Source organism: Panthera pardus, unplaced genomic scaffold (assembly GCF_024362965.1).
Source record: "Panthera pardus isolate Hobbes unplaced genomic scaffold, ASM2436296v1 HiC_scaffold_8, whole genome shotgun sequence".
Classification (NCBI taxonomy): Eukaryota; Metazoa; Chordata; class Mammalia; order Carnivora; family Felidae; genus Panthera; species Panthera pardus.
Window position 1 is genome coordinate 40,573,668 of NW_026527013.1, and position 18,976 is coordinate 40,592,643.

Sequence of the window (18,976 nt, forward strand, 5' to 3'; positions counted from 1 at the left end):
GAAGTCAGATGCTTAACCGACTGAGCCACCCAGGCGCCCCTGGCTTTGCCTTCTTAACTGAAGACTTGCAAGTTTTCCAGAATTAGCAGCTAGAAAATGTATTCCTAAATTTTTCTTCCATGTCCCTTGGTCCTAGTCCAGGAAGCACATCTCCAGAATCACACATCACCAGAGGAGGGGTTAGATATGGCTTGGAGAAGGTTTATAGAGGGTTTCCACCTAGGAAGCATTCGGATCTGGGGCCTGTGTGGGTGCCATCTGGTGGTGCCAGCACTGGAATCCAAGTGTCCTTAAATGTTTCTCATTGGTCTTCCAGATACGCATCACTTCTTGCCATAGTACACGATCCCAGGCAGTCCTCCAGGGCAAGACTTGCAAGAAAATATGAACTAAAATGAATTGCAATGCTGAAACCCTGAGGTGTGCTCCGTGTAGGCCCAGACCCTGAAGTGTGATCAAAAAGGCAACCTCTTACCTTGTTGGTTGAAGTCCAAAGGGGTCCACTTCTAGAGAAGTAGTTTGGCAATATGTATCACGCGTACAAATGCATGTACTCTTTGACTAAGGAATTTACCCTACAGAGAAACTCATGTATGTTGGAAATGGGTTAAGATGAGGAGGTTTCTCACTGTGACACTTTTTTTTCATAACAAAAGCTTGAAAACGACCTAAATGTTCTATAACATGTAAGTAGATAATAATAAGTAAAAAACAATGAACAAAATCTTTGTGTGCCGATACGTCAAGTCCTCCTGCATGACTGTTTTATTTATTTATTTTTATAGCAGGCCGATAACATTGTGTATGCTCTGCTACCATTTGTAGCATGAAAGGGGATTGTACATGCATAGCTCTATACATGCATAAAATATCTCTGACACAGCAAAGGGCAGTCCGTTATCAGCGGTTACCTCTAAGAGAGGGAGTTGGTAACAGAATCACAAGGAAGAATAAACTGTCAATAAATTTACTTCAGGATATTTTTATTTTGAACTGCGTAAATATTTGCTACAGTAAAAAGAAATGCCAGGGTACCTGGGTGGCTCAGTTGGTTAAACAGCCAAGTCTCTGTTTCGGCTCAGGTTATGATGTCACAGATTCATGAGCTCAAGCCCCACCTGGGGCTCTGCGCTGACAGCGTGGAGCCTACTTGGGATTCTCTCTCTCCCCTCTCTCTCTTTGCCCTTCCCACACTCGTGCTCATTCCGCGCCCCCCCCCCAAATAAATAAATAAATAAACCAACAAACTTGAAAAAATTAAATTAAAAAAAGGAGAAAAAGAAATGCCTTATTATGTGCTTAGAAATTTCCCTAGAAAGGCACCTATTGTAGTGTTGTTTCTAATAATAAAAAACTGGAGCAGTCTTTCATATCAAATAATTGGATATGGGTTAAATAAAAATTTTACCCAATGTAAGTGAGTTTATTCTCATTTTATAAATGTCTGATACAACTTTTTTTGCCTTTTTCTCTCTTGATTAAAGATATTGCCTATAATGAGAAAAAATGAAATATGGCCTTTTGTAGCAACATGGATGGAACTGGAGAGTGTGATGCTAAGTGAAATAAGCCATACAGAGAAAGACAGATACCATATGGTTTCACTCTTATGTGGATCCTGAGAAACATAACAGAAACCCATGGGGGAGGGGAAGGAAAAAAAAAAAAAAAAAAGAGGTTAGAGTGGGAGAGAGCCAAAGCATTAGAGACTGTTAAAAAAAACTGAGAACAAACTGAGGGTTGATGGGGGGTGGGAGGGAGGGCAGGGTGGGAGGGAGGGCAGGGTGGGTGATGGGTATTGAGGAGGGCACCTTTTGGGATGAGCACTGGGTGTTGTATGGAAACCAATTTGACAGTAAATTTCATATATTAAAAAAAAAAAAAAGAAAAAGAAAAAAAAAATTTAAAAAAAAAAAAATTAAAGGAAAAAAAAAAAAAGATATTGCCTATAACTTCATGTTGGAATATCTCCATTCTTCAGATCTTTTTAGTTTGTTTTTTTTTTCCAGACCTTCTTCAGAAGAGTCTTTTTGTTTTCTTCTTTTTTGTTTTGATGAGGAGTGGTAACATTTTGAAGAAGAAAGTAATGATAACTTGAATAAAAATGATTAAGGCCAAGAAAAAAATTAGGGTGATCAAGTCAGCAAGCTTATCACTTCTTAGCCTTTTGGCTAAGATCAAGTGCAAATCACCAAGCTTGATTCTTTTGGGCAGATGACTGCATAACCCTTAATTTATTAAAACATTACATTGTGAGCTTTTATTCAGGCCTTATTAGATAATCAGCCATAAAGAGAAATTTGTACTATTTCACATGGGTTTAAATAGGTTTCTCTTCCTCTCGAATTCTGTAATTCTAAGTTAGCTTTATATTGGAACACCATACAGTCTCTTTTCCATGAAAACACATTCTAGAAAGTGACTTAATCTTGTTATAACCTTATTAGCCAAAATGCAGCCATCATTAGCATTATTTGACATATGAACTTGGGCAGAGCCCTTTATTTTGCTTTAGTTTTTCTTCCCAGTAAAATAAATTGGCAGAATGTTGAGCCCTTGGGATTGTGTTGGACATACAAGACATCATAATTGTATTTACATGTAGTTCATAATTTTTATCATAACATGCATTTACTAATACTTTTGTAGAGAGTTTGCCCTTGCTCCACCGTACTCTGGAACTGTAATTAAAAAAAAAAAAATTATCAAACAGAGGCTAATCTGTGGCAAATTTTTTTACTTTTCCATAGGAAAATAAGAAAAAATAAGGATAAGGTAGGGGAGTTTTTAAGTATGTGTGTTCAATTCGAAGGATTCATCTTAATTCTAAAATCGAGATTGTCAAGTGGTTAAGATGGATGTCAAGATAATCTTTTAAGAAATGATAGGTGATCATTATTATTATTAATTTTTTTTGTGATCATTATTCTTAATTTCATTTTATTGGTTTGTAAAATCTATTCCTCTACTAGATGAGAAAGAAAGCTGAATCCTGTGGCTGATCACCTAAGCTCTGAAATCATTCAAATCTGAAATCTGCATGATACCTACATCGTATAGTGCACATACATGTTCATCAGTTTTAAATATTGGAGATTCCAATGGAATATTGTCTTAGTCGGCTTGCCGTAACAAAATACCATAGATTGGGTGGCTTAAACCACAGAAATTTCTTTTCTCATAGGTCTGGCGGCTGGAAGTCAAAGATCAGGGTGCCAGCATGGTCGGGTTTTAAGTACCTCTTCCTGGCTTGAGACACTGCTTCTCATTATTTTCTTTCATGATAGACGGAGACCAAGGTGTCTGGCCTCTCTTCTTATAAGGGCACTCATCCCTTCATGAAGACCCCACTCTCATGACCTAATTGAACCTTAATTTCCTCCCATAGGCCCCATCTACAAATACCATCACGTTGGGGGTTAGGGCTTTAGCAGGTGAATTTTGAAGATACAGACATTCACCCCATTGCAAGTGTCACTATGGTAGTAGGTGTTGTGGTGCTGTTTGGATAACATTAGGCCAGGGATACAGGAATATTCAAATCCTTCCTTAATTAAGCTACCACTAAATTTGCGGAATAATGGCAAAACAAGGCAAATAACACTATTACTAACTAAGGCTTTGAAATCTCTAACTCCAAGGCAAAACTCTGGTAAGCAAAGCAGTTAGGACAGGAGAATTCATTTGCTTTATTAGATGGCTGGCTTGAAAGAACAGCAATAGAGGTTGAAATCCACAGCCCATGAGCCAAGAATGGCTTTTACATTTCATATGGTTAAAAAAAAAAAATCAAAAGATTTTGTAGCATCTGAAAATTCTATAAAATACAAATTTTAGTGTCCGCAAATAAAGTTTCATTGGAACACAGCCGTGCCCGTTCCTTTATGCATTGTTGTAACTTTCATGCTACCATGGCAGACTTGTATTGTTGCCATGAAAAGAGACTGAAAGAGACTGAAAGATTTATTATCTGACCCTTTAGAGACAAAGTTTGCCAATCCCTGATCTACAAACCAAGCTTGCCAATGATTTGTTTTCGCCTGTTCCCGAGACTAAATCTTAGCTGAAAATGTTTATTCAAAAAGGTGCAGTTATACCCATCGGCACTAGAAGAAATGGATCCAGAGACAGAGAGTATTTACCCCAAAGCCTGGCATGAGCTAGTCTAGGGATTGTCCACTTCAGGCTGTCCAATGCCAGACCCTCATTCTAAGAAAAACTGAGAAAGACAGATGGCTTCACTGAAGGATGAAAGTACACAAGAGACCCTCAGTCCATATGCTGATGGACTGAAAGTTCAACCCTTCCCAAATACAGTCTAGGGTCCTAGAATTGAAGCAAACTAAATGAAGGTTTATCTTCCTTTGAGTCTCTACCCTTCAATTAATATGTATCCTTGGAGTCAAAGGAGGAATGGAAGCTAAGAGTGGTACCACCCTTTGTGCAATTCAGCCTTGACCAGTGAAATTGATGGCACTGTTGACATATCAGCCTACTTCCTCTGTTTCTGATTTGTTTTTGTTTTGGTTTCTCTTCCCTCCCTGCCCCCCCCCCCCCAACACACAAAGGTGATTTTAAAGGATGTGGATTCACTTCTCTATGTGGACACCGACGTTCTCTTTCTGAGACCTGTCGATGACATATGGAAGCTTCTGAGGCAGTTTAATGCCACCCAGCTTGCAGCCATGGCCCCTGAGCATGAAATCCCCAAGATTGGCTGGTACAGCCGCTTTGCTCGGCACCCTTTCTATGGCTCTGCGGGAGTTAATTCAGGAGTCATGCTGATGAATTTAACTCGTATAAGAAGTGCCCAGTTTAAGGTAAGGAAATACTTTATATTTCATGTTTAAAATTCAGGATTTTGTCATTTCAACAGTGATGTTCCTAGATTGTCAATGTACTGCTTTTGGAAGTAAGGGGCTTGTAGGTGAGGAAGGAAGGAGCCAGGGAAGAGGAAAATATTTGCAAAGTTATGAAATGTTTGTTCAGGAAGAGCCCAGGTGTTTATGGTATTTAAAGCTACAGCACAGTTACTATTCAAGAATGTTATGTTGCATTTCTGAATTCTATAATGTTTGAATTCTGTGTTTACCCAAAGCTTCAAAAACCATGGAAAATTTTGTGAAATTATCCTAGGGATATATTTACATATGTATACAGAGATATTTGTACAAGGCTGCTCATGGCCTCATCTTTTATCCTAGTAGAGAACTGGAAAGAACTTAAATAAACCTCAGTAGAGAGCTAGTCAATTAAAAAAAATCATCCTCTAATTAAGAAGTAGATCAATCTATAGGTAAGATACATAAGATCTCTAAAAAGATATTAAGGGAAAAAAGTTAAAATGCAACAAAGCATGGTACCATAAGTATGATCTCTTTTATGGCTTAGAAATTTCCAGAAGAAATACCTAAGAGAATACCTGATTGTTAACTGTGGATATTTCTGGGAAGAGTGGGGGTGGAAATGGTAGGAGGATGTAGGAAGAATACTCTTACTTTTTAATTTTATCTTTGTGTGCTATTTGAATATTTAGTCTATAAATGTGTTGCTTTTATTTTAAAAGTAAATTATGTTAAGACAAGGAGAAGGTGTTTTCCCTTAGATACCTTAACTCTGCCATCTGTATTTTGTTCCTTCCCCTCTGAGGCAGGAATTAAGCATAAGAAAGAGAGTTTCAATTTGGGCATAGTTGGAACCACCCAACTAGTGGTTCCTGGCCCATCTAGTATCTATGTGCTACCCCATCTGGCAAAACTCTACAGTTTCCAGCCCTAGTTTTGCTTTGTCCTATGTCTTGAGGCCATCAGGGCCCCTCCTATTTGCTTCCTAGGGGGGCTTGGGGGCTTTGGGGTCCTCTGCACTGTTTCTCAGTGGACAAAATGTATTTGCTTTGCCTCAGCCACTCTAATGGTTGTCTCTTTTCCAGAACAGCATGATTCCAACAGGCTTGGCTTGGGAGGACATGTTGTACCCTCTGTACCAGAAGTACAAGAATGCCATCACATGGGGAGACCAGGATTTATTAAATATTATTTTTTATTTCAATCCAGGTAGGCTCTCTTGCGAGAATGCCCTTTGTGTAGGAGTTCACCCACCTCGCCCCTCAGAGCGCATTCCAGCCTGGTCTGCTATTGACTGAGCCTGAATTGTGCCTGTGTCCCCTGTGAAGTGCGTCCTTTCATTCACCCCCTGGGCTTCTCCCAGAGGCGGCCCACACACTTCTGACACAAAAGGCCAAATGTTGAAACCTCCAACACTGGACTCTGTTTTTTGAGAATATCTTTTCGATTTTTGCCACACCATTCTTCTAAGAAGTGTGGTCCAAACTAATGGCAGGGCACAGAACTGAATGACAACATTATAGGCTAGGCACGAGGCCTTCCACAGCTGAACAATGGCTAGATTGAGGGGAATTGATTTCTTGAGATCCCTACAGTTAAGTGACTTGTCTGGGAGTTAAATGAGCCTAAAATAAGGACTTAGATTCCCCAGTTCCTTTTTCTTTTCACGGGAGGCAAAAGATGTTCTTAGATTGTTACATCAGTGATTTGGCGGAGTTGGGGGACGGAGGGAGAAGAACATTTCTGATCTATGTTTCTTGGCTGTTGTCGACACCTAAAACTAATAAAATTTCCCTCTTTCTTCTTTGCTAAAACCATTATTTATGTTGTTAAAAATCAAAACCATGTTTTCTTCTTGAGAAAGACCTTTGGGGGAGAAAAAGGGCACTCCTCACCTGGACCTATTCCATCCATTTCTTTGAAAAAATCCTGAAGTAGAGACTCCTGTTTATAAAGACTTCTTTCTGTCTGTCATGTCACCTTGGAAGCGCCTACTTTGTACTTGCAATTTTTTTTAAACAAAACTCTGAACTAAAACCTAATGTCGTATGTCGTTGGATCTAAATGGAGCAAATCCTGGAAAAGAAAAAAAAGCAGATTGAAACCGAGTTTCTGGGGAAAATTACCACTACTAATTCATTGATGAAGGGAATGTCTTGGCCATTCACTGGTGGCCTGTTTTAATCCATTTCCCTCTGACAGTAACAGGGAATTTAAGGTCTGTATCTCCTCCTTTTCTTCATAAGCAGATTTCATCTTTTTTTCTAGGTGTTGATGTATTAGTTAGGACTCTTGGTTGCATATAAAAGATCCCCCAAGTTAGCCCAAGCACAAAGGATACTTTTTTATAAGCAAACTGATGTCTGCTAGAAACCAGGGCGGGAAGGCCAGCAGACTCAGCCCGGAACATGAAGCAGGACAGGGAAATTGATGAGGATCCCAGGTCGGACTTGCTTTCTCCCACTGAGGTTGTTTATTCTTCTCGTTGTGGACCTCATTCTCTGCTCCTCAGGCCTCAAAGTAGAGTACCAAGGCTTCATACTCCAGGTGCAGCCACATGGAAGGATTAACCCCCAATTCCATCCCAATTCCAAATTCCCAGGGGGAGAAAGCAGACGGTTCCAGCTAGGCCAGGAGCATGGAGCTGAGAAATCATGGCTGACATTTATTATTTACTAAATGCCAGGTGCTGTTCTAAGCATTATCTTCTCTAATCCTCAAAACCACCCGAGAATATAATCCCCATTATACAGACAAAGATACCAAGGGACAGAGAGTTTGTTCGATAATTTGCAGCACTGCTAATGAGTGACGGAGGAGGGGTACAAACCCACACCACTCCCAACTTCAGCCCTATGGGTTTGGGAGAGAGGGGAAATTCTAAACAAGGGGAATCCTACAGAGCTGGGCAGACATCCCAAAATGTATCTCTCCACTGAATTATTTGTCCTTTAAATATTGCAATTTTCCCTCTGTAATGTGGCTAAAACTATCTTTTACAAGCCCATCTGTACATACTCCCAAATAGGAATTCAAAAGATTCGCACAATTTCCTCCCCAGAAATCCTCTTAGCCTGTTGCAGATTATTTGAGGACGTGATCAGTGAGTAAATAATACTTGAAGGCAGTTGTAAGCAGCTTTACAATTAGACAGGAGCCCTTGTCTTTAATTGGAGCTGAAAACCAGCTGGTTTTCTCTGTGCTCCCCATCGTAAATCCATTGAGTACTTGAACATTATAAAATAATTTTTCAAGTTGTTCTAAACCCTGGTTCTGAGCAGGACCAATAACCAAGTTTTCTAGCTTTAGATCAGCAAATTACTAGGTAGCTCCTTGATTATTCTTTGTGTCACCTGCATTGGATCTTCCTTTTTCATACCTTTTTCAGGTGCTTTATTAAACATGAGATCTTTGAACTGAAATCCATTGGTATCTTTCACATTATAAGCCTTTTCTTTGTTTATATGTGTTGCGATCACTCTCTCTAAACCCGAAAACTATTTTGAAAAAAGATGTGTCACCTTTATCCCTAGAAAGGAGAGAGGGAGAGGAGATTGGCCCCAACACAGGATATAAACATATTTGCTATTATGGTTCTGTAAGTTGCCATGGACAAAGAAGCAATGCACAAAAAACCTGAACACATGTCTGGAACATTACTCATAGCCTCCTGTGGTCAATAACACCACTTTTTAAAAATGTGTGGTTTTTTTTTAATGTTTATCTATTTATTTTGAAAGAGAGAATGGGAGGAGGGGCAGAGAGAGAAAGAATCCCAAGCAGGGCTCTATGCTGATAGACGCAGGGCTCAAACCCATGAACCGTGAAATCATAACCTGAGCTGAAATCGAGAGTCAGACGCTTAACCAACTGAGCCACCCAGGTGCCCTTTAAAATGTGTTATAGTCAGGCCAGCTAAGGAAGGGACCAGGGGGCGGTCCTGGGAACACATGGGGCAGATTGTGCTAGGCCTCTTGGGAATCTGCTAAGGACCAAAGCTGATTTCTCTGTCCCTCAGAGGCCCCAGGATCTCTGCTGTCCTTGCTTCTCTCCACGCCTACCTGATTCCATTCTGTTTCTCAGCATTCTCTTTATATGTGGCCCAGCCTAACAAGCCCACAGCCAATGATGATGCATATTTGGTAACAGCCCCCTATGTTTCCTAATTCACATTCTTGAAGAGAAAGAGAGACCAAGGAGAAAGAGAAAGAGAGAGAAATTTGCCCAGCCCAGCCTATAACTGATTTCCAGCCCAGCTGGAACTTAGTTCTCTTTGGATAAGGAGACCACCCACAATCTGGTCATCAGGAGCCAGAAGAGCAAGGCCTTGTGGCATTTTCCTTTCTCAGACATGAGCCCCTAGGTCTCTCCTTTCTTCGGGAATAATTTTCATAAAGGTGGGCTGTGCACAGGGAAGGAAGGAAACGAAACCAGCCAAGTATAGACGACAAGGCAAGGCACTCAGCCAGAGAGTAACAGTAGGATGCTGCCCACTGGGAGAGGGAAGAGCTGAAATACCCCTGGAATATACCCAGGTTGTCATGGGCTAGAATCTACATAGGGTAGTTGAGTGAGGGGTTTGGTGGGGCCACAGGGAGCAGGACACATACTCACATGGCACAGGTCTCTTCAGTGGCCCCATTAGGGCCTTGTTCTCACACTGCCAGGGTCACTGGAGCCCTGCACTTGAGTGTGCAGCCACCCTGGACCCTCCCCCACCCCAAGAGCTCCCAGGATCTGACAGCAATGAGTGTGTTGTCAGAGTTGACAGCCCCCACTATCTGGTGTTAGGACTGTTCTGGGAGACTGGAAACACCTTATTGTTTGGGGAATCTGGGGGTTTCATGAGCTCTGATACAAAGCACAAGAATGAAGATTGTAGGCTCCTTGTGGTAAGGGATTGTATCTACTTTTTGTCTTTCACGTGCAAGACTTCACGCCTGAAGCAGGGTTGGTCTTCAGAAGTGTTGGCTGGTTGAACACATGGATTTAAGAGAATGAAGTGAAAAAGGGAAGTGAACAGAGGAGAAAGTCCACAGGAGGGAAAGCGAGGAGAGGAAGGAGAAAGAGAAAGTAAGAGAAAGCCGAAGAACACATGTGGTAAAGGAACGTATAAGGTTCCATGCACTCATTCATTCAGCAGGTATTTTTGAGCGCCTACTATGTGCCAGCCACCATGGTGGGCACTGGGGATATGGCAGCAGACAGAATGGACAAGTTCCTCTTTTCATGATACCCACCTTTTAATTGGAAGAGGTAGACTTCCAAAGAACAGCAACTAGTTCCAAATCACACGTTGTGATAAATGCTATCAAGGGAACAGATGAGAGGTTGAGAGAAAGAGCCTGTCTGGAGGGAGAGGATTGCTTCTTTAGATTGTGTGATTAGGGAGGCCTTCTTGGAAGAATTAATTGCCCTTCTCTGGAACAGGGCACATTCTGGAAGAAGGAAGAAGAGGATGCTAGGAAAGCCTAGTTCCAGAATGAGACAGTAAAGAAACAAAACTAAAAAATGAAAATAACTGTTAATGATGCAATCCAACAGCCTCCATTCTGTTGGTAATATAGCAAATGAGGAGTAAGCCTGTTTCACCATGAAGTGAAGATGACCAGGCATTGAGCTCTTCCATAATCTTAGAGATCTCAAGAGTTCGCAATAATCAGAAACGTAAGGAATAATCAATTCACACAGTACTTTGCAAATAGTTAGGGGGCTCTGGAAATAAATGTAGACTCCTGAAGGGATCACTAACGGACTCTAGAGCCATAGATAATCAGTTAATGAGCTTCTTTATCTATGTAAAATGAGAGGAAAATAGCAAAGACTCAGGGCTTAAACAGGGCTTGGCTTGGAAAAATATTTTAAAATAAATTGCAGTGGTTTAAGGCTCTGGGGATTTGGAATTTTAAAACCACTCACCGTATTATTTCCCGAGCAGCAGAAAGTAACCTGGACATTTCCCCATGCTATCATTTTTAACCATCAGATTTTGACAGCCCTGATAATCGTGCCCTGATAATCGAATAGATCCATTTCAGAATGGTTATTGATCACATGCCAAATAACCATCATGAGTCCACTCTGCATGTTCATCAACTGATCTCCATAGGGGTTGCCTCTTCAGTCCACCCCTCTTCTCCTTCCCCCCTTAAAAAATGGAGATTGCAAAGTGTAACCCATGCAAAATTTGTGAATAGAGACACGTCTGTTACTTTTTAACTGCCCACTCTTGATTTTCCTTTCTTTGGGTAACAGGGCTCCAGTTTTCTCAGGGGAATTACTTTTCCCTCTCTCTCTCCCTCTCTCTCTCTTTCTGTCTCTTCACCCCCTCCCTCTCCCCCTCCCTCCCCATACCCCATTCGCTCTTGCAAGCAATCTTAGAGCCTAGTCTGCTCCTGACTCCCACTCGCCCAGTCAGACCATGTCCTCCCAACCTGACTGGGGATCCAGGAGTAGAAAGTAGCCAAGGTTGTGGAACTGGCAGCAGTCGTGAAAAGCTGACATTAATTAGTGCCCACCTCTCAGAGCCCAGGAGCTGTCCCACTTCTTGACCCAGTTCAGCTTTACCTCTGATTTTATGAGCCACCCGCTCTTTCCAAAGGCAAATTCCTTTCTCTTACTCATTTTCTCCTTCAAACTAGAATCAAAGTTAGTTACTTGCAATCCACTATAGACTGATATTTCTTGAATGTTTTAGGTCAGAGCATTCTATATATGACAAGTTTGTTACCATTATCTTCCCCTTGGAAGAGACTGAATTTATCCTAGCGAAATTGAACGGCTCATCTTTTGTAAAGCACACTCTGATTTCCAGACTCTTCACCATGATCCAGCCATTTTCTCCTCGAATGCTCTTCCAGGCCTGCATTTCTGACTGTCAAAGTCCCATCCTTAGTCTGTAAGCCTGAGTTCAAATGGAACTTTACTTAAATGTCCTCCTTTCTATGAAACCTGATAAAAACATGTTCTCTTACTATATACTCTATGCTGTCTCCTGTACAAGAGTATAAATTCTCTGAGAGCAGGAGCAGAACCTTATCATCCAACGACACCACTGCCTTGCAGTGTGTGAATAAATGCTTGTTTCAATGTATATGCTCCATGTGTTTTGTGTTTCTTCCTCTGCAAAATTCTGAAAAGGATTGTAAAAGATGTGAATTGAATTCTATCTAGAAACCAGTTGCATACTCAGAGTTCAACCACTGGGTTCTTAGGTGGTCTTTGGGAGACCGGTAAGCCCCTAAACTTATGAGCAAATGTTCTTAGATATATCCAGTTGTACTTTTCCAACGATGGGGTCTAAAGCTTTTGTTAGATTCTTTTTTTACAATTTTTTAAAAGTTTATTTATTTATTTTGAGAGAGACAGAGGCAGTGCAAGTGGGGGAAGGGCAGACAGAGAAGGAGACAGAGAATCCCAAGCAGGCTCCGCACTGTCAGCTTGGAGCCAGATGTGGGGCTCAAACTTACAAAACCGTGAGATCACAACCTGAGTTGAAACCGAGAGTTGGACACTTAACCGACTGAGCCCCCCAGGCATCCCAAGCTTTCATTGCATTCCGAGAGAGATGTGTGGATCCATAAAAGTTTAAGAATTACTGGCCACCTGCATAGCTACAAACAGTTGGAGTAAAACATTTATTACCAATGTACTATGTGTTGGGAACTATGCTAGACTCATTCCCTTGATTTTGTTTTATCCTACCAGTGACCTAATGCAATAGTTCTTAACAGTAACATTGGTGATAATTATTACAGCTTACAGTTATTGTATGCTTTCTAATGTGCTAGGTACTCTTCCAAATACTTATTTTATTATTTTTTAAAATTTACATCCAAGTTAGTTAGTATATAGTGCAACAACGATTTCAGGAGTAGATTCCTTAGTGCCCCTTACCCATTTAGCCCATCCCCCCTCCCACAACCCCTCCAGTAACCCTCTGTTTGTTCTCTGTATTTAATAGCATCTTATGTTTTGTCCCCCCTCCCTATTTTTATATTATTTTTCCTTCGCTTCCCTTGTGTTCATCTGTTCTGTGTCTTAAAGTCCTCATATGAGTGAAGTCCTATGATATATGTCTTTCTCTGACTGACTAATTTCGCTTAGCATAACACCTTCTGGTTCCATCCATGTAGTTGCAAATCGCAAGATTTCATTCTTTTTTTTTTTTTTAATTTTTTTTTTTCAACGTTTTTTATTTATTTTTGGGACAGAGAGAGACAGAGCATGAACGGGGGAGGGGCAGAGAGAGAGGGAGACACAGAATCGGAAGCAGGCTCCAGGCTCTGAGCCATCAGCCCAGAGCCTGACGCGGGGCTCGAACTCACGGACCGCGAGATCGTGACCTGGCTGAAGTCGGACGCTTAACCAACTGCGCCACCCAGGCGCCCCGATTTCATTCTTTTTGATTGCCGGGTCATACTCCATTGTGTGTGTGTGTGTGTGTGTGTGTGTGTGTATATATACACACCCCACATCTTCTTTATCCATTCATCCATCGATGGACATTTGGGCTCTTTCCATATTTGGCTATTGTTAATAGTGCTGCTATAAACACGGGGGTGCATGTGTCCCTTCGAAACAGCATTCCTGTATCCCTTGGATAAATGCCTAGTAGTGCAATTGCTGGGTCATAGGGTAGTTCTATTTTTAGTTTTTTGAGCAACCTCCATAATGTTTTCCAGAGTGGCTGCCCCAGTTTGCATTCCCACCAGCAGTACAAAAGAGATCCTCTCTCTCTGCATCCTCGGCAACACCTGTTATTGCCTGAGTTGTTAATGTTAGCCATTCTGACAGGTGTGAGGTAGTATCTCATCATGGTTTTGATTTGTATTTCCCTGATGCTGAGTAATGTTGAGCAGTTTTTCATGTGTCGGTTGGCCATCTGGATGTCTTCTTTGGAGAGGTGTCTATTCATGTCTTTTGCCCATTTCTTCACTGGATTATTTGTTTTTTGGGTGCTGAGTTTGATAAGTTCTTTATAGGTTTTGGATACTAACTCTTTATCTGCTATGCCACTTGCAAATATCTTCTCCCATTCTGTCAGTTGCCTTTTAGTTTTGCTGATGGTTTCTTTCGCTGTACAGAAGCTTTTCATTTGGAGGGGATCCCAATAGTTCATTTTTGCTTTTGTTTCCCTTGCCTCCGGAGATGTGTTGAGTAAGAAGTTGCTGCGGCCGAAGTCAAAGAGGTTTTTGCCTGCTTTCTCCTCGAGGATTTTGATGGCTTCCTGTCTTACATTTAGGTCTTTCATCCGTTTTGAGTTTATTTTTGTGTATGGTGTAAGAAAGTGGTCCAGGTTCATTTTTCTGCATGTCGCTGTCCAGTTTTCCCAGCACCACTTGCTGAAGAGACTGTCTTTATTCCATTGGATATTCTTTCCTGCTTTGTCAAAAATTAGTTGGCCATACGTTTGTGGGCCCATTTCTGGGTTCTCTATTCTGTTCCATTAACCTGAGTGCCTGTTTTTGTGCCAGCATGTTCCAAATACTTATAAGCTCAGTTAGTACTCCCCAGAATCCTTCTGGACAAGTGATATTTACAGTCCTCCTCCTTTTACAGATGATGAAACTCAGGCCCACAAAAATTATGTAATTTGCCTGAATGCATGCAAGTAGTGGTAATCCTGTATTCAAACCCAATGGGTTGACTTCAGAGCTTGCCTCCTTAGCCATTACACTGTACCGTCACAGCCAGCACATGATAAAGCTGGAATTCAGCCCCAGATAATTTAGCTTCCTTTTACGGCTTCTAAATTGGGGTCCAGATAACTCACCAACGTCATAGAACCAGGAGGTGATAGAAGCCAACTTCGAACATAGCCTTTGTTTGATTCCACAGCCTTTCTATTCATCCTCTGCCTTAGAGTGCCCTCACTGGACTAGGTCCTCTACGGAGGCTGCAAAGAGGCAGAAGGTTTCCTTTTTTAGTGGGTCCTGCATTACCTGGGAAGAGGCAAAAACCTCCATCACCAGTCTCAAACAACACAAAGGCAGGAACCACTCTCCTTTGTCCACTGAATACATAGCAGGCGCTCAATAAATATTTGTTGATTCAATCAGCATATTTACAGAAACAGAGATGGCTTCTAGAGTGATTCACTCAGCAGGGAACATTAGCAGGTGCTTAAGCAGGAATTGCAATTGCAGATGCAGGCAGGTATCAGAAATGAGTGATGGGATTCACGGGGTTACAAAAGGCCACAACTGGGCTGAGGTCAGACACCGTTTAAAAGCACACAGGCAGGGGCACCTGGGTGGCTCGGTTGGTTAAGCACCAACTCTTGGTTTCAGCTCAGGTCGTGATCTCACAGTTCATGAGTTCGAGCCCCGCGTTCACCTCTGTGCTGACAGCATGGAGCCTGCTTGGGATCCTGTCTCTCTGCCCCTCTTCTGCTCACTTGTGCTCTCTCTCTTTCAAAACTCAATAAACTTTAAAAAATAATAATAAAAAATAAAAGCAAAAAGCATTTTTAGATATTTTCCCTCATGGAACCCTTATGCCCCCCTCTGCACTATTGGGCAGAAAAGTCACACAACTAAAAGAGGAGTTTAAATCTAGATAATGTGACTTCAGGATGAGCGCTACTCTCTCCCAGCTATGGATTAAAAGTGTGGAAGTGAATGTAAGAGCAACGTCATGGCGGAAAGGGGTCCTCCAGAGAAAAGGAAAAGCTCACAGGGTGTTGGGAATGCTTAGGAATTGGAGGGTGCCTGGATGTCAGCATGGCCTGTAAAAACTGAGTGGTAGAATTATTATACACAGTCTGCCAGAGAGGATGTGTGCTTTCCATCTTGAAGTTCTCTGTAATTCTCTAAGCTGTGGTCCTTTCCATGAGAAGGGAGAGCTCTCAGCCCAACAAAGGAGCACAGCTTTATGTTGCTCTTCTGACAATGGTAATTGATTTGCTCTAATGCTTCTGTGTTCTCACTGGGGGCCTTTCTCATAAACAGTGACAAACATTTGCAGAGAGCTTTCATCCATACTTCTCCAGCCCCAGCCCTGAAAGGCATCAAGCTACAGAGCCAGGAAGCTCAGTGGTCATGACTTTATTGCTGATTTTACAACCCTAGCTACCAGGAGGAATTTTTCTGAGTCCAACAGAATTCGAGCCGAGTTTTTCAACCTTGGCACTGTTACTTTTATGGGGGCTGTCCTGTTCGTTGTGGAATGTTTCGAGTATCCCAGGTCTCTACCTGCTAGATACCAGTAGTGGCCTCCTCCATATCTCCCTCCAGACATCACCCAAAGGCCCCAGGGGAGCCCTGGCAAAGAACCACCAGCTTAGAGACGCACACACAAATATACAAGTGTGCACATGATTGCTCACAGTGTATATAGTCACCTTGACACAGGGGCTTTTTTTTTCCCTTTGCTCTTTTGGGGGGATTCCCCCCTTTACCCTTGTAGGGTTTTTTTTTTGTTTGTTTTTCCTTCCTGTTGATTTTGTTTGTTGTTTGGTTTTTAATCCAAAGAGGAATCTTTGCTTCGATCTTGATTCCCATTCAAGTCTGTCTATTTCATAAAACCTTTACAAAGAGGGGATTACAAGCGCTAGCATTATTGACCACCACTGTGTGCTTGGCATTCTGCTGAGTGTTTTTTACATTTAATCCTCACAGTAAGAGGGAGGTCCTGTTGTACCCATCTTACAGATGAGGAAAATGAAGCACAGAGAGGTTGACTCACTGGCTCTAGGTTGCACTGTTTTTGAGTGAAGACAGTTGGGATTCGGACCCAGGCTGTCTGCTGACCTTGTCTGCCTCCTTGTCCGTGATACACTGCCCTTCTTTTTTGGGTGAAACCTACAGCCTCATTAGCATGTGCCTCTTCAATTCCCTACCTCAAAATAAGGACAAAAATGGAGTGACATCAGGCCTGTGGGTCATGGTCACATTCCCATGCACTGAAATCCCGTGTGGTGTGCAGATTATGGAAACACTGGTTTAAGCACCAGTCATGCAGAGGAGAGCCGGCACTGACTGCGGACATGTCTTTCTCTTGTCACCGCCAGAGTGTCTCTATGTGTTCCCGTGCCAGTGGAACTACCGTCCCGATCACTGCATGTACGGAAGCAACTGCAAAGAAGCTGAGCGGGAAGGCGTGTCTGTTCTGCACGGGAACCGAGGCGTCTACCATGATGAAAAGCAGCCAACTTTCAAAGCACTCTATGAAGCAATACGGGATGTAAGTGTGTTCTTGCCGCTGTTCAGCACACACATGCTTATTCAGCACGAGACGGTACAGGCGCTTTGGTCACCAGTGCCTTTGAAGGCCAGAGAATCCCCCAGAAGCAGTGAGTGATATCCCTTTCCCCAATCCCAGTCACTATTTCATTATATCCACTTGCCCCCTCACACTATATCCACTCAGTATTTACAACTAAGTCCTCACACTATATCCACTCAGTATTTACAACTAAGTTCACTTAAGGAGGAAATTAAATATCATCAGAAAGAAACCCAGTGCCATTTGCCATAATAGAGGGGAATGCGTTAGGGTAACGATAACATAATAAGAACAAAATGATATTATGCAGCTCGAGCTTAGCCTGTTGCCTGGTTGCCAGCATCCTGTTGAACAAGTGGGCGTGGAGGTGGTCGATTAGGACAAGGGGTCCGACTGTAAGTAAGAATCAAGTGTTTATTTACATATTGCAACAGTGTACTCAAGAGGCAAAAAGAGGCACTAGCCCCCGTGTTGCATTTTTACCCGGCAAAGGGTACTGATCAGCAGAATGCAGCCTAGAGGCAAAAGTCATCTCAAGGCCTCTGCATCCTTAGGACCCTGACCTTAGGCCAGGGGAGGAGGAAGGAGAAGGGAAAAAGGGAGGAGTGGAAAGATACCACCCTCCCAAACCATTCCCCCCCTCCCGTGTCCATCCTCCCCATCCCTTGTGCCTGGGAGGCCTCAAAATGGGGTGCCTGGGATGGAAATGCAGATATGCATCTGAGCGTGGCTGGCCCAGGGCAGGGACCTGAGTTTTTGACCCCAATTCCTTCAAATAAACTACAGGGCGTTGCCTGTGCACCAAGTCAGATGTCACAAGGGTAGCTCCCAGCCCCTCCAGAGCCAGCCAGCAGTACTGTCATTACCTGTGATTGAGTCTGAAAGATCACACAGTAGAATTTAGGCCTGGAGCTGGACTTCTCACTGCCTGAGGTCCCCTCTTACAACCTTGAAGGGATTGATTAGCAAGTGCTAGTGAATTAAAGATACCTGGGAACTATTTTCTTGCAGTAAATGGGAAAGTTGATAAAAACCTCACTTTGGGGTTCACTACCTAAAATCTCAAATACTGCCTGCTTTTGCCTTGCATCCCACACTGTGGGAAACGCTGCATTCGATGTTGCTTTTTATCTGGAGATTGTTAGGAGTGGCACAGATTCAGGGATGTCCCTTTTGAAACCGTAATTCCAAGACGTAGAGTAGGGGTCAGCAAACTCAGGCCAGATCTGCCTTGCTGCCTGTGTTTGCAAGACATGTGGGCTATGAATGGTTTTGTAAATCACTGGGGAAAAAGGAAAAGATGAATATTTCGTAATGTGAGACAGTGATATGAAATTCCAATCTCAGCATTCATAAATACAGTCTTATTGGGACACAGTGACACCCATTCATTTATGTGTTTGGCTGTAGTTGGTTGGAAGCCATCATGACAGAGACGAGTATTTATAACAAACTGTGTAGCCCACAAAGTCTAAAATATTTACTATCTGGTCCTTTATCGGAAACATTTGCTGGCCCCAGACATCAAGTATGTAGATTTAGAGGATTTTTTTCTTAAGAATTTAGAAACCCTCACGGTGTCACAAGTGGGCTTTGGTGGGAGTGAATCCTGAGACACAGGCATATATTTTTGTGTGTGTGAATACTGTGCCTCTTGCTGAGGAGAGTCTCTGGAATTTCCAGAATTTTCTCTGCAGGGAATGAGTTTAGCCTGCATGTAAGCTAAGCTAACACTGCTTTCTTCTCCTGCATTTCCTGCTGGTGGTTTTCAAAGACCAGGTGATTTAATTACACAGAAAATTTGCTCTGTACTTAGTGCTACCATCACGTTAGATATTCAAACATGGCTCCAGGGGCAAAGCCATTGAGGAGTAGAAACAGAAGTTCAATGAGTATGCAGCAGG

The 18,976-nt window shown here is 42.3% G+C and overlaps 1 protein-coding gene across 1 annotated transcript in view; it reads left to right on the top strand.

Annotated features, from left to right (window-relative positions):
* The window catches only part of GXYLT2 (glucoside xylosyltransferase 2), a 96,685-nt gene that overhangs the window by 72,095 nt on the left and 5,614 nt on the right, over positions 1-18,976 (top strand). The window contains exons 4-6 of the mRNA XM_053896688.1: positions 4,569-4,820; positions 5,930-6,053; positions 16,858-17,030. Coding sequence (XP_053752663.1) covers positions 4,569-4,820; positions 5,930-6,053; positions 16,858-17,030 — 549 coding nt within the window. The remainder of the gene's footprint in view (positions 1-4,568; positions 4,821-5,929; positions 6,054-16,857; positions 17,031-18,976) is intronic.